We start from the raw sequence: 13,048 nt of genomic DNA on the forward strand, positions 1-13,048 counted from the left end.
AACCTTGGAGAGGACCTCAGATGTGGGCAACCCCCCCCCTCTAGGGGACCGAAAGCAATGGATGTCGAGCGGGTCTAACATGATACTGTGAAAGTTCAATCCATAGTGGCTCCAACACAGCAGTGAGAGTCCCGTCCACAGGAAACCATCTCAAGCGGATCAGCAGCGTAGAGATGTCCCCAACCGATACAGGCGAGCGGTCCATCCTGGGTCTCGACTCTGGACAGTCAGTACTTCATCCATGGTCATCGGACCGGACCCCCTCCACAAGGGAGGGGGGGACATAGGAGAAAGAAAAGAAGCGGCAGATCAACTGGTCTAAAAAGGAGGTCTATTTAAAGGCTAGAGTATACAGATGAGTTTTAAGATGAGACTTAAATGCTTCTACTGAGGTAGCATCTCGAACTGTTACCGGGAGGGCATTCCAGAGTACTGGAGCCCGAACGGAAAACGCTCTATAGCCCGCAGACTTTTTTTGAGCTCTAGGAATCACTAATAAGCCGGAGTCTTTTGAACGCAGATTTCTTGCCGGGACATATGGTACAATACAATCGGCAAGATAGGATGGAGCTAGACCGTGTAGTATTTTATATGTAAGTAGTAAAACCTTAAAGTCACATCTTAAGTGCACAGGAAGCCAGTGCAGGTGAGCCAGTACAGGCGTAATATGATCAAACTTTCTTGTTCTTGTCAAAAGTCTAGCAGCCGCATTTTGTACCAACTGTAATCTTTTAATGCTAGACATGGGGAGACCCGAAAATAATACGTTACAGTAATCGAGACGAGACGTAACAAACGCATGGATAATGATCTCAGCGTCTTTAGTGGACAGAATGGAGCGAATTTTAGCGATATTACGGAGATGAAAGAAGGCCGTTTTAGTAACGCTTTTAATGTGTGACTCAAAGGAGAGAGTTGGGTCGAAGATAATACCCAGATTTTTTACAGAGTCACCTTGTTTTATGATTTGGTTGTCAAATGTTAAAGTTGTATTATTAAATAGAGGTCGGTGTCTAGCAGGACCGATAATCAGCATTTCCGTTTTTTTGGCATTAAGTTGCAAAAAGTTAGCGGACATCCATTGTTTAATTTCATTAAGACACGCTTCCAACTGACTACAGTCCGGCGTGTTGGTCAGCTTTAGGGGCATGTAGAGTTGGGTGTCATCAGCATAACAGTGAAAGCTAATACCGTATTTGCGTATGACGTCACCTAGCGGCAGCATGTAGATGCTGAAGAGTACAGGGCCAAGGACCGAACCCTGAGGAGCTCCACACGTTACCTTAACATAGTCCGAGGTCACACTGTTATAGGAGACGCACTGCATCCTATCAGTAAGATAAGAGTTAAACCATGACAGGGCTGAGTCCGACATACCAATTCGTATTTTGATACGCTCTAATAAAATATTATGATCGACGGTATCGAAAGCAGCGCTAAGATCGAGGAGCAGCAACATAGATGACGCATCAGAGTCCATCGTTAGCAATAGATCATTAGTCAATTTTGCGAGGGCTGTCTCAGTCGAGTGATTTGCCCTGAAACCGGATTGAAAGGTTTCACATAGATTGTTAAACGCTAAGTGCTCATTTAGCTGCTCTGCAACAATTTTTTCGAGGTTTTTCGAAATAAAGGGAAGGTGAGACACCGGTCGGTAGTTTACCATGAGGTCAGGATCGAGGTTAGGTCTTTTAAGGAGAGGATGAATAACCGCTTTTTTGAATGCAACGGGAACAGTGCCTGAGGAAAGTGATAAGTTTATAATATTTAGCACTGATGGACCTAATAATACAAAAAGCTCCTTGATAAGTTTCCCAGGAAGTGGGTCAAGTAAACATGTTGTTTGTTTTATTCCATTTACACGTTGTAACAATCCTTCTAATGTTATTTCATCAAAACGAGAGAAACTATTTTGGATATTTGCAGTATCCGCCGTATATACAATCGTATCTGTGTTACTATAACCCCGTTGTAGCTGGGACGCATTGTCTTTAATCTCCTTTCTAATAAGTTCAATTTTCTTATTAAAGAACTTCATAAAGTCATCTGCCGAATGGGTGGAGCTACTGGAAGGAGTCCCTTGTTGGGTTAGCGATGCTACTGTACTAAACAAAAATTTTGGATCGTTTTTATTAATGCGGATGAGATTTGAGTAATAATTAGTTTTAGCTAAGGTAAGCATGCGTTTATAAGTTATTAAACTATCACTCCATGCTTGATGGTGCACCTCAATTGATGGTGCACCTCAAGTTTAGTCGTGCGCCATTTGCGTTCCAGCTTTCTACATAATAATTTCTGAGCTCTAGTTTCTTCAGTAAACCATGGCGTACGCCTTTTTGGAGCCTTTTTTAACTTCAGCGGTGCTATACTATCAATGGTTTCGCGCAGGGCGTTGTTAAAGTTGTTAGTGAGGTTATCAATAGAGCCCACATACTTTGGGAACGGTGCCATTACCGAGGGCAGTAGGTCCGCAAGAGTCGTCGTTGTGGCAGCATTAATGTTGCGGCTGCTATAGCAGTTATTATTATTATTAGCTTGCCGAACATGAGTCTGAACTTCGAATTTTATAAGGTAATGATCGGACATTACTTTAGTATACGGGAGTATCATAACTTTGGAGACGGTGATACCTCTGACAAGCACTAGGTCTATCGTATTACCGCTGCGATGCGTCGGTTCATTTATTATTTGTGTAAGACCACAGCTATCAATTATAGTCTGGAGCGCCACGCACGGTGGGTCCAATGGGGTATTCATATGGATATTAAAGTCCCCCATTATAATTATATTATCGGCGTGCGTCACTAGATCAGCAACAAACTCTGAAAATTCACTAATAAAGTCCGAATAGGGCCCTGGGGGGCGGTAGATAACGGCCAGGCACAGAGGCAGAGGTGTGGCAGACTTCATAGAAAGCACCTCAAACGATTTATATTTATTATTTAAGTTAGGACTAAAGTTAAAGTTTTCGTTGTATATTAGTGCGACACCCCCTCCCCTTTTGAGGTGACGGGCAATATGCGCATTCGTATAGTTAGGAGGGGATGCCTCATTTATCGCAAAAAAGTCGTCTGGTTTAAGCCAGGTTTCGTTAAGACCGATGACGTTAAGGTTGTTGTCTCTAATGACCTCATTGACTAATAACGTTTTGGGAGACAAAGATCTGATGTTTAGAAAGCCCATATTATAGGTAGTGGGCTGTTTTAAGGAGTTGTTGATAAAATTATCCGTAGTAGCAATATTAATAATGTTGCGTTTATTATGCGCAGTGTACTTAAAATAATTACGACCATATCTAGGAATTGATATGACGGGAATTTTCAGATTGTCTACTTGGCGCTGCGATAAACTGAACGCATCATAATTTGCCACCTCAGTAGAACGCATGTCTAACTCTGACGTAGTCATAGACACAGTAGAAAAAACATTTTGTGAGTTGTGTATTATTCTACGACAATTGCTATGTGTACAGGGATCATCCAGCCTGGCGCTGGCTAGCTCTAACTTAACTGACTCCATACCCAGGCTAGCAGGCTCTGTAATTGCCTGTGACCGGGCTTGCTCTAGTGCAGTTAGTCAAATGTGGCTCAATGCGAAGTCTATGTTCCGAGACAAGAGGATAGCGCCTTCCTGGTTAGGGTGAAGGCCGTCTCTCCTCAGCAAGCCAGGTTTGCCCCAGAAAGAGGGCCAATTATCAATAAACGTAAATCCCTGTTGTCTGCAGAAGCTATCCAGCCACCTGTTAAGAGAGACTAATCTGCTATATCTCTCATCATTGCCTCTCCCAGGCAGGGGGCCAGAGACAATTACTCGATGCCTGGACATCTTTCTGGCGAGATTACAAGCCCTGGCTATGTTTCTCTTTGTAATCTCTGATTGTCTCATCCTAACGTCATTGGAGCCAACGTGTATTACTATATTCGCATAACTAGTGGTGCGGTTAGCCTGCCGTACGTGTTTACTAGACCTGTTGCGAGTTAGCTCCCTAAGATTAGCTTCAATGTCAGGTGCTCTGCCCCCGGGAATACACTTAATTGTGGCTGGTTTGCTAAGCTTTATGTTTCGGGTGATGGAGTCCCCTATAACTAAAGTGTGGTGCCCGGTAGACAGGGGTGTAGGACTACCTAAAGGGCTAAATCTATTATGCGTCTCAACCGGTACACCGTAGCTTGTAGGCCGCTTAGGGCTGCTACAAGCTGGGCTAGTTAGCTCGCTACAGCTAACGCTAGCAGATGTATCCGCAACATCTAAAGTTACGAAATTACACTGCTCTAACTGGCGGACACGGCTCTCTAGCAAAGCCAACCTATCCATGAGTAAAGTGCACGAAGCGCAGGAAGCCATACTCACAGAAACTTTCCGTCGCCGAGTGGAGTGCCAGCTGTCTTCGGGAAGTGGTGGTCACGGTGGCGGGGGAGAAGCTTCCTTCAGACCGGCGCTGCCTTTCTCCGCTAGCCTCGTTAGCTTAGCAGCTAGCTAGCTGAGGGCGAAGTGGTGAGACAGAGATCGGGTGATTTGCAAGTTAAATTGAACTATTAAATATGTTCGATAAGTTGTAAATAAAGCTGCAAAACAGTTGAAATCACACAGATAGAACGATACTTAGCTTTTTTGCAACAAGAGCAGTCAGCGAGCAGTCATATTTTTGATACAGTGCCGTCTGAGGGATGGAAGGTCACGATCATTCAATGTTGGTTTCCGGCCATGCTGCTTACGTGGAGTGATTTCTGCAGATTCTCTGAACCTTTTGATGATATTATGGAGCGTAGATGTTGAAATCCCTAAATTTCTTGCAATTGCACTTTGAGAAAGGTTGTTCTTAAACTGTTTGACTATTTGCTCACACAGTTGTGGACAAAGGGGTGTACCTCGCCCCATCCTTTCTTGTGAAAGACTGAGCATTTTTTGGGAAGCTGTTTTTATAGCCAATCATGGCACCCACCTGTTCCCAATTAGCCTGCACACCTGTGGGATGTTCCAAATAAGTGTTTGATGAGCATTCCTCAACTTTATCAGTATTTATTGCCACCTTTCCCAACGTCTTTGTCACGTGTTGCTGGCATCAAAAAATGCTTATTAGTTTGAACATCAAATATGTTGTCTTATTCAACTGAATATGGCTTGAAAATGATTTGCAAATCATTGTATTCTGTTTATATTTACATCTAACACAATTTCCCAACTCATATGGAAACAGGGTTTGTTGTAATACCTCCAAAATCTGGTCTCTTTTACCCTTTCAATGTTAATCCGTCTATTTGTGTTTGACTTTCTCTTCTCCTGTTACCCAATAGCCTTGTTTTAGTTTTACTGAGATTCAAAGAGTCTGTTTTTGTCCAAGCATCTTTTTTCGTTTGTTTATTTCTTCTGCTCAGATCCAAATCACTCCAAGCCCGGACGGCCGTTTCGGCTTCACCATTGTGGGTGACAGCCCTCTCATGGTGGAGGACTGCATGCCCGGCGGTGCCGCCAGTCGCAGCGGCCTCAAGGTCGGGGACTACGTCATGGAGGTCGGCGGCGTCCCAGTGAAGCATCATGAAGCGGCGGCGGCTATGATCAAAGCCGCTCAGGGACGACCTCTTCGCCTCGGCGTGCTCAGCATGGCACGGCGGCCCAAGCGCCTCAGCAGCAGCATGAGGGTCCTCTCGCAGAGCGGAGACGGCGTGAGGGAGAACCGGGCCCAGAAAGCCTTGGAGTTTAATAAAAAGGTACGTGTCAGCAGGTACAGTATCAATCAATGTTTATTTATATAGCCCCAAATCACAAATGTCTCAAAGGACTGCACAAATCATTACGACTACAACATCCTCGGAAGAACCCACATAAGGGCAAGGAAAACTCACACCCAGTGGGCAGGGAGAATTCACATCCAGTGGGACGCCAGTGACAATGCTGACTATGAGAAACCTTGGAGAGGACCTCAGATGTGGGCAACCCCCCCCCCCCTCTAGGGGACCGAAAGCAATGGATGTCGAGCGGGTCTAACATGATACTGTGAAAGTTCAATCCATAGTGGCTCCAACACAGCCGCCAGAGTTCAGTTCAAAGCGGATCCAAGACAGCAGCGAGAGTCCCGTCGAGAGGAAACCCTCCCAAGCGGAGGCGGATCAGCAGCGTAGAGATGTCCCCAACCGATACAGGCGAGCGGTCCATCCTGGGTCTCGACTCTGGACAGCCAGTACTTCATCCATGGTCATCGGACCGGACCCCCTCCACAAGGGAGGGCGGGACATAGGAGAAAAAAAAAGAAGCGGCAGATCAACTGGTCTAAAAAGGAGGTTTATTTAAAGGCTAGAGTATACAGATGAGTTTTAAGGTGAGACTTAAATGCTTCTACTGACGTAGCATCTCGAACTGTTACCGGGAGGGCATTCCAGAGTACTGGAGCCCGAACGGAAAACGCTCTATAGCCCGCAGACTTTTTTTGGGCTTTGGGAATCACTAATAAGCCGGAGTCCTTTGAAGGCAGATTTCTTGCCGGGACATATGGTACAATACAATCGGCAAGATAGGATGGAGCTAGACCGTGTAGTATTTTATACGTAACCACAAAGGTGACTACACCCCTCGTTTTATGAGCAGTATTTTCCAAATGAACCTCGGGTATACTTTGGAGCAGTAATTCTTAACTGGTAAGTCACCAGTCCTTGCCAGGTGGAGGTGTGACATTCCCGAACGAGTCGAGTCTTTTGAACGTCTCTTTTCATTGGTGTCAAACTCATTTGAATTCAGGAAAATCTGTGGACTATTATAATCATGGCATTAAACTCAGTGGCCTTGTGGTTAGAGCAGGGGTCACCAACCAGGTAGTGAAGTGAATTATGTTTATATAGCGCTTTTTCTCTAGTGACTCAAAGCGCTTTACATAGTGAAACCCAATATCTAAGTTCCATTTAAAGCAGTGTGGGTGGCTTGCCCAAGGACACAACGGCAGTGACTAGGATGGCGGATGCAGGAATCGAACCTGCAACCCTCAAGTTGCTGGCACGGCCGCTCTACCAACCGAGCTAAACCGCCCGTAAGGACCAGATGAGTCGCCCGCTGGCCTGTTCTAAAAATAGCTCAAATAGCAGCACTTACCAGTGAGCTGCCTCTATTTTTTAAATTGTATTTATTTACTAGCAAGCTGGTCTCACTTTGCTGGACATTTTTAATTCTAAGAGAGACAAAACTCAAATAGAATTTGAAAATCCAAGAAAATATTTTAAAGACTTGGTCTTCACTTGTTTAAATAAATTCAATAAAAAAATTTTTACTTTGCTTTTTATAACTTTCAGAAAGACAATTTTAGAGAAAAAAATACAACCTTAAAAATGATTTTAGGATTTTTAAACACATAAAACTTTTTACTTTTTAAATTCCTTCCTCTTCTTTCCTGACAATTTAAATCAATGTTCAAGTATATATTTTTTTTATTGTAAAGAATAATAAACACATTTTAATTTAATTCTTCATTTTAGTTTCTGTTTTTTTGACGAAGAATATTTGTGAAATATTTCTTCAAACTTATTATGATTAAAATTCCCCCAAAATATTCTGGCAAACCTAGAAAATCTGTAGAATTAAATTTAAATCTTATCTTATTTCTTTAAAAAAATTTGTTCTGGAAAGTCTAGAAGAAATAATGATTGAACTTTCACAGTATCATGTTAGACCCGCTCTACATCCATTGCTTTCGGTCCCCTAGAGGGGGGGGGGGGGTTGCCCACATCTGAGGTCCTCTCCAAGGTTTCTCATAGTCAGCATTGTCACTGGCGTCCCACTGGATGTGAATTCTCCCTGCCCACTGGGTGTGAGTTTTCCTTGCCCTTTTGTGGGTTCTTCCGAGGATGTTGTAGTCGTAATGATTTGTGCAGTCCTTTGAGACATTTGTGATTTGGGGCTATATAAATAAACATTGATTGATTGATTGAATGGTCTTTGTTAGAAATATAGCTTGGTCCAATTTGTTATATATTCTAACAAAGTGCAGATTGGATTTTAACCTATTTAAAACATGTCATCAAAATTCTAAAATCAATTTTAATCAGGTAAAATTACTAATGATGTTCCGTAAATTATTTTTGTAATTTTTTCAAAAACATTCGAATTAGCTAGTTTTTCTCTTCATTTTTTCGGTTGAATTTTAAAGAGTCGAAATTGAAGATAAACTATGTTTCAAAATTTTATTTTCATTTTTTATCGTGTTTTCTCCTCTTTTAAACCTTTCAATTAAGTGTTTTTTTTCATCATTTATTTTCTACAAAAAAACCTTCCGTAAAAGGAAAAAAAATGTACGACGGAATGACAGATAGAAATACCCATTTTTTTATATATATATACATTTATTTATTAAAGATAAATTGAGCAAATTGGCTATTTCTGGCAATTTATTTAAGTGTGTATCAAACTGGTAGCCATTCGCATTAATCAGTACCCAAGAAGTAGTTTCAAAAAGGTTGCTGACCCCTGGGTTAGAGTGTCCGGTCAAGTCATACCAAAGACTATAAAAATGTGAGCCATTACCTCCCTGCTTGGCACTCAGCATCAAGGGTTGGAATTGGGGGTTTAATCACCAAAAATTATTCCCGGGCGTGGCCACCGCTGCTGCTCACTGCTCTCCTCACCTGCGCCACACTGTGAACCCACACCAAACAAGAATGACAAACACATTTCGGGAGAACATCCGCACCGTAACAGAACAGAACAAATACCAAGAACACCTTGCAGCCCTAACCCTTCCAGGCTACAATATACACCACCGCTACCGACCGTAGCGGGGGTGTATATTGTAGCCCGGAAGAGTTAGGGCTGCATGGGATTATGGGTATTTGTTGTGTTTGTGTTGTGTTGCAGTGCTGATGTTCTCCCGAAATGTGTCTGTCATTCTTGTTCGGTGTGGCTTCACAGTGTGGCGCATATTTGTAACAGTGTTATATGTGTTTATACGGCCACCCTCAGTGTGACCTGTATGGCAGCGTCCTTCAAAAAAGCTTTTATCAATTACGCTTCTGTCAGGACATGACCTTGAGAAATTAATTCACGCCTTTATCTGGAATGGTTTAGACTACCATGTCGGCATTAGCCAGGCCTCCCTGGCCCGCCTGCAGCTGGTGCAAAACTCTTCTGCTGGTCTGCTAACACAGACCCGCAGACGTGAGACACATCACCCCTATATTAGCGTCCCTTCACTGGCTCCCTGTGCGTTATCCAATCAATTTTAAACTCCTTCAATTTGTTTTTAAATGTCTAAACAACCTGGCGCCAACATATCTCTCCGACCTCCTTCAGCCTTACTGCCCCACTCCATCCCTAAGATCAACCGATCAGCTGCTACTGAGGGTCCCTGACACAAGGCTGAAGCTTAGAGGTGACAGAGCTTTCGCCGCTGCTGCTCCCAAGCCCTGGAACCACCTACCTCTGAGTGTTAGACAAGCCTCCTGTTTTTAAATCTCTCTTAAAAACATACTTTTATTCCTTGGCTTTTAACACTAAGTGATATCCATCCTGCAATGGCGCCCCATTATACACCTGCTGTGAACCTGCTTTTATCCATCCATCCATCATCTTCCGCTTATCCGAGGTCAGGTCGCGGGGGCAACAGCCTAAGCAGGGAAACCCAGACTTCCCTCTCCCCAGCCACTTCGTCTAGCTCTTCCCGGGGGATCCCGAGGCGTTCCCAGGCCAGCCGGGAGACATAGTCTTCCCAACGTGTCCTGGGTCTTCCCCGTGGCCTCCTACCAGCTGGACGTGCCCTAAACACCTCCCTAGGGAGGCGTTCGGGTGGCATCCTGACCAGATGCCCGAACCACCTCATCTGGCTCCTCTCCATATGGAGGAGCAGCGGCTTTACTTTGAGTTCATCCCGGATGGCAGAGCTTCTCACCCTATCTCTAAGGGAGAGACCTGGAAACTCATTTGGCCCGCTTGTACCCGTGATCTTATCCTTTCGGTCATGACCCAAAGCTCATGACCATAGGTGAGGATGGGAACGTAGATCGACCGGTAAATTGAGAGCTTTGCCTTCCGGCTCAGCTCCTTCTTCACCACAACAGATCGGTACAACGTCCGCATTACTGAAGACGCCGCACCGATCCGCCTGTCTATCTCACCATCCACTCTTCCCCCACTCGTGAACAAGACTCCTAGGTACTTGAACTCCTCCACTTGGGGCAGGGTCTCCTCCCCAACCCGGAGATGGCACTCCACCCTTTTCCGGGCGAGAACCATGGACTCGGACTTGGAGGTGCTGATTCTCATTCCGGTCGCTTCACACTCTGCTGCGAACCGATCCAGTGAGAGCTGAAGATCCCGGTCAGATGAAGCCATCAGGACCACGTCATCTGCAAAAAGCAGAGACCTAATCCTGCGGTCACTAAACCAGAACCCCTCAACGCCTTGACTGCGCCTAGAAATTCTGTCCATAAAAGTTGTGAACAGAATCGGTGACAAAGGGCAGCTTTGGCGGAGTCCAACCCTCACTTACATTTAACTAAAATATTATTATCATTGTGCTTGAGTCGCGACAAAAGACAAGTAGTGAGAATATCTCCTCGATGTCTTGTTAGTAAACATGGTAAATGGGTTATACTTGTGTGATTGATTCAAGCCGTCGCCGTGCGGGTTCAGGGGACCACCCAGGAAGGACATCTCTTTTGAGGAGGTTTGACCTCTTTATTTTTCAATAAAGCTTTTCTGCAGCTCAGATCGCTCTTTCAGCTCCTCTCCGCTGCTCGCTTGCTCTTTCAGCTGCCGTCGTCGTCGCTTCTTGTTGCTCTTTGATCGCTGTTGCGGGCTCTCCTTCTCCCCTTTTGTACTCTGCAAGGAGATAAGTCAATCGTGTGCCGGTGTGTGAGCCATGCACCTGGATTAGATTGCGGCGCCGTCACTCCCGGCACGTCCCGCCTCCCCGCTCCGCAGCATTCTCCGACTCCTTGCCGCCATCTTGGGCAGGGCTAGAGTGTGCCCTGCTCCGCCGTCGGCCCGTCTGCTCCGCCTCTCCACAACTTGTGTAGCGCTTTTCTACCTTTTTAAGGAACTCAAAGCGCTTTGACACTATTTCCACATTCATCTATTCACACACACGTTAAAGGGGAACATTATCACCAAACCTATGCAAGCGTCAATATATACCTTGATGGTGCAGAAAAAAGACCATGTATTTTTTTAACCGATTTCCGAACTCTAAATGGGTGAATTTTGGCAAATTAAACACCTTTCTGTTTATCGGTCTTTTAGCGATGACGTCAGAACGTGACGTCACCGAGGTAACACACCCGCCATTTTCATTTTCAACACATTACAAACACCGGGTCTCAGCTCTGTTATTTTCCGTTTTTTTGACTATTTTTTGGAACCTTGGAGACATCATGCCTGGTGGGTGTGTTGTCGGAGGGTGTAACAACACTAACAGGGAGGGATTCAAGTTGCACCACTGGCAAGAAATCTGCCGCCAGACCCCCATTGAATGTCTCCACATTTGACCGGCGATGCTAAGACAGACATGGCACAGAGATGTATGGATAACCTGCAGATGCATTTGCAACCATTAAGTCAACCAAATCACAAAAGTGAGTTTTGTTGATTTTGTTGACTTATGTGCTAATCAGACATATTTGGTCACGGCATGACTGCCAGCTAATCGATGCTAACATGCTACGCTAATCGATGCTAACATGCTATTTACGCTAGCTGTATGTACATTTGAAACTAGATACCCACATTTAATGCGAAACAAACACTTACCAATCGACGGATTGGAGTTGCTCCAGTGTCACAAGATGCGAAAGTCCTGATCGTTTGGTCCGCACATTTTACCGGCGATGCTAAGACAGACATGGCACAGAGATGTATGGATAACCTGCAGATGCATTTGCAACCATTAAGTCAACGAAATCACAAAGGTGAGTTTTGTTGACGTTGTTGACTTATGTGCTAATCAGACATATTTGGTCGCAGCATGACTGCCAGCTAATCGATGCTAACATGCTACGCTAATCGATGCTAACATGCTATTTACGCTAGCTGTATGGACATTTGAAACTAGATACCCACATTTAATGCGAAAAAAACACTTACCAATCGACTGATTTGAGTTGCCCCAGTGTCACAAGACGCGAAAGTCCTGATCGTTTGGTCCGCACATTTTACCGGCGATGCTAATAAGGCAGCCATGCTATGGGTCATTTCATTAGGTACACCCATAGCTATTCGCTCAATAGCTTCAGTTTCTTCTTCAATTTCGTTTTCGCTATCTGCCTCCATACTCCGACCATCTGTTTCAATACATGCGTAATCTGTTGAATCGCTTAAGCCGCTGAAATCCGAGTCTGAATCCGAGCCTGAATCCGAGCTAATGTCGCTATATCTTGCTGTGCTAACCGCCATGTTGTTTGCATTGGCAGCACTGTGTGACGTCACAGGGAAATGGATAGTGGTTTCGAAGATAGCGAAAATAAGGCACTTTAAAGCTTTATTTAGGGATATTCCGGGACCGGTAAAATTTTGAAAAAAACTTCAAAAAATACAACAAGCCACTGGGAACTGATTTTTATAGTTTTTAACCCTTTTGAAATTGTGATAATGTTCCCCTTTAACACATTGATAGTGGGAGCTGCCATGCAAGGCGCTAACCAGGACCCATCAGGAGCAAGGGTGAAGTGTCTTGCTCAAGGACACAACGGACGTGACTGGGTCGGTAGAAGGTGGGGGATTGAACCAGCAACCCTCAGATTGCCACTCTCCCAACTTCGCCAAGCCGTCCCCACCCTTTCTGCACCTCTCCAATAAAACACACGGAGATCTTCTCAGTTTGTAGCCGATACTATATAAAAAATAACGCAGTAACGCATCATGTAGTGCTTTTTCGTGGACTTCTGGATCTGCCTGCCGCAAGCCTTTTGGCCACGGAGACCAGCTGCTGGGTGTCTGCCACACCAGAGTCCGTTTGGAGAGACTGGAAGAGATGCGGAGCTGACACTGTGGAGTTCGAAACTCGGCAGTGTCAGTAATCCATGCCCTCCATGGTCAAATTCATTGAAAACTACAATTCCCAGAATGCCAAGGTAAA

General features: G+C 44.7%; 1 protein-coding gene across 3 annotated transcripts in view; it reads left to right on the forward strand.

The window, feature by feature from the left end:
* grid2ipa (glutamate receptor, ionotropic, delta 2 (Grid2) interacting protein, a) overlaps positions 1-13,048 on the forward strand; it is a 163,554-nt gene that overhangs the window by 18,014 nt on the left and 132,492 nt on the right. For all 3 annotated transcript variants that reach the window (XM_061885231.1, XM_061885233.1, XM_061885234.1), the window contains exon 3: positions 5,376-5,708. In XM_061885231.1, the coding sequence (XP_061741215.1) occupies positions 5,376-5,708 (333 nt within the window). The remainder of the gene's footprint in view (positions 1-5,375; positions 5,709-13,048) is intronic.

Source organism: Nerophis ophidion, linkage group LG23 (genome assembly GCF_033978795.1).
Source record: "Nerophis ophidion isolate RoL-2023_Sa linkage group LG23, RoL_Noph_v1.0, whole genome shotgun sequence".
NCBI lineage: Eukaryota > Metazoa > Chordata > Actinopteri > Syngnathiformes > Syngnathidae > Nerophis > Nerophis ophidion.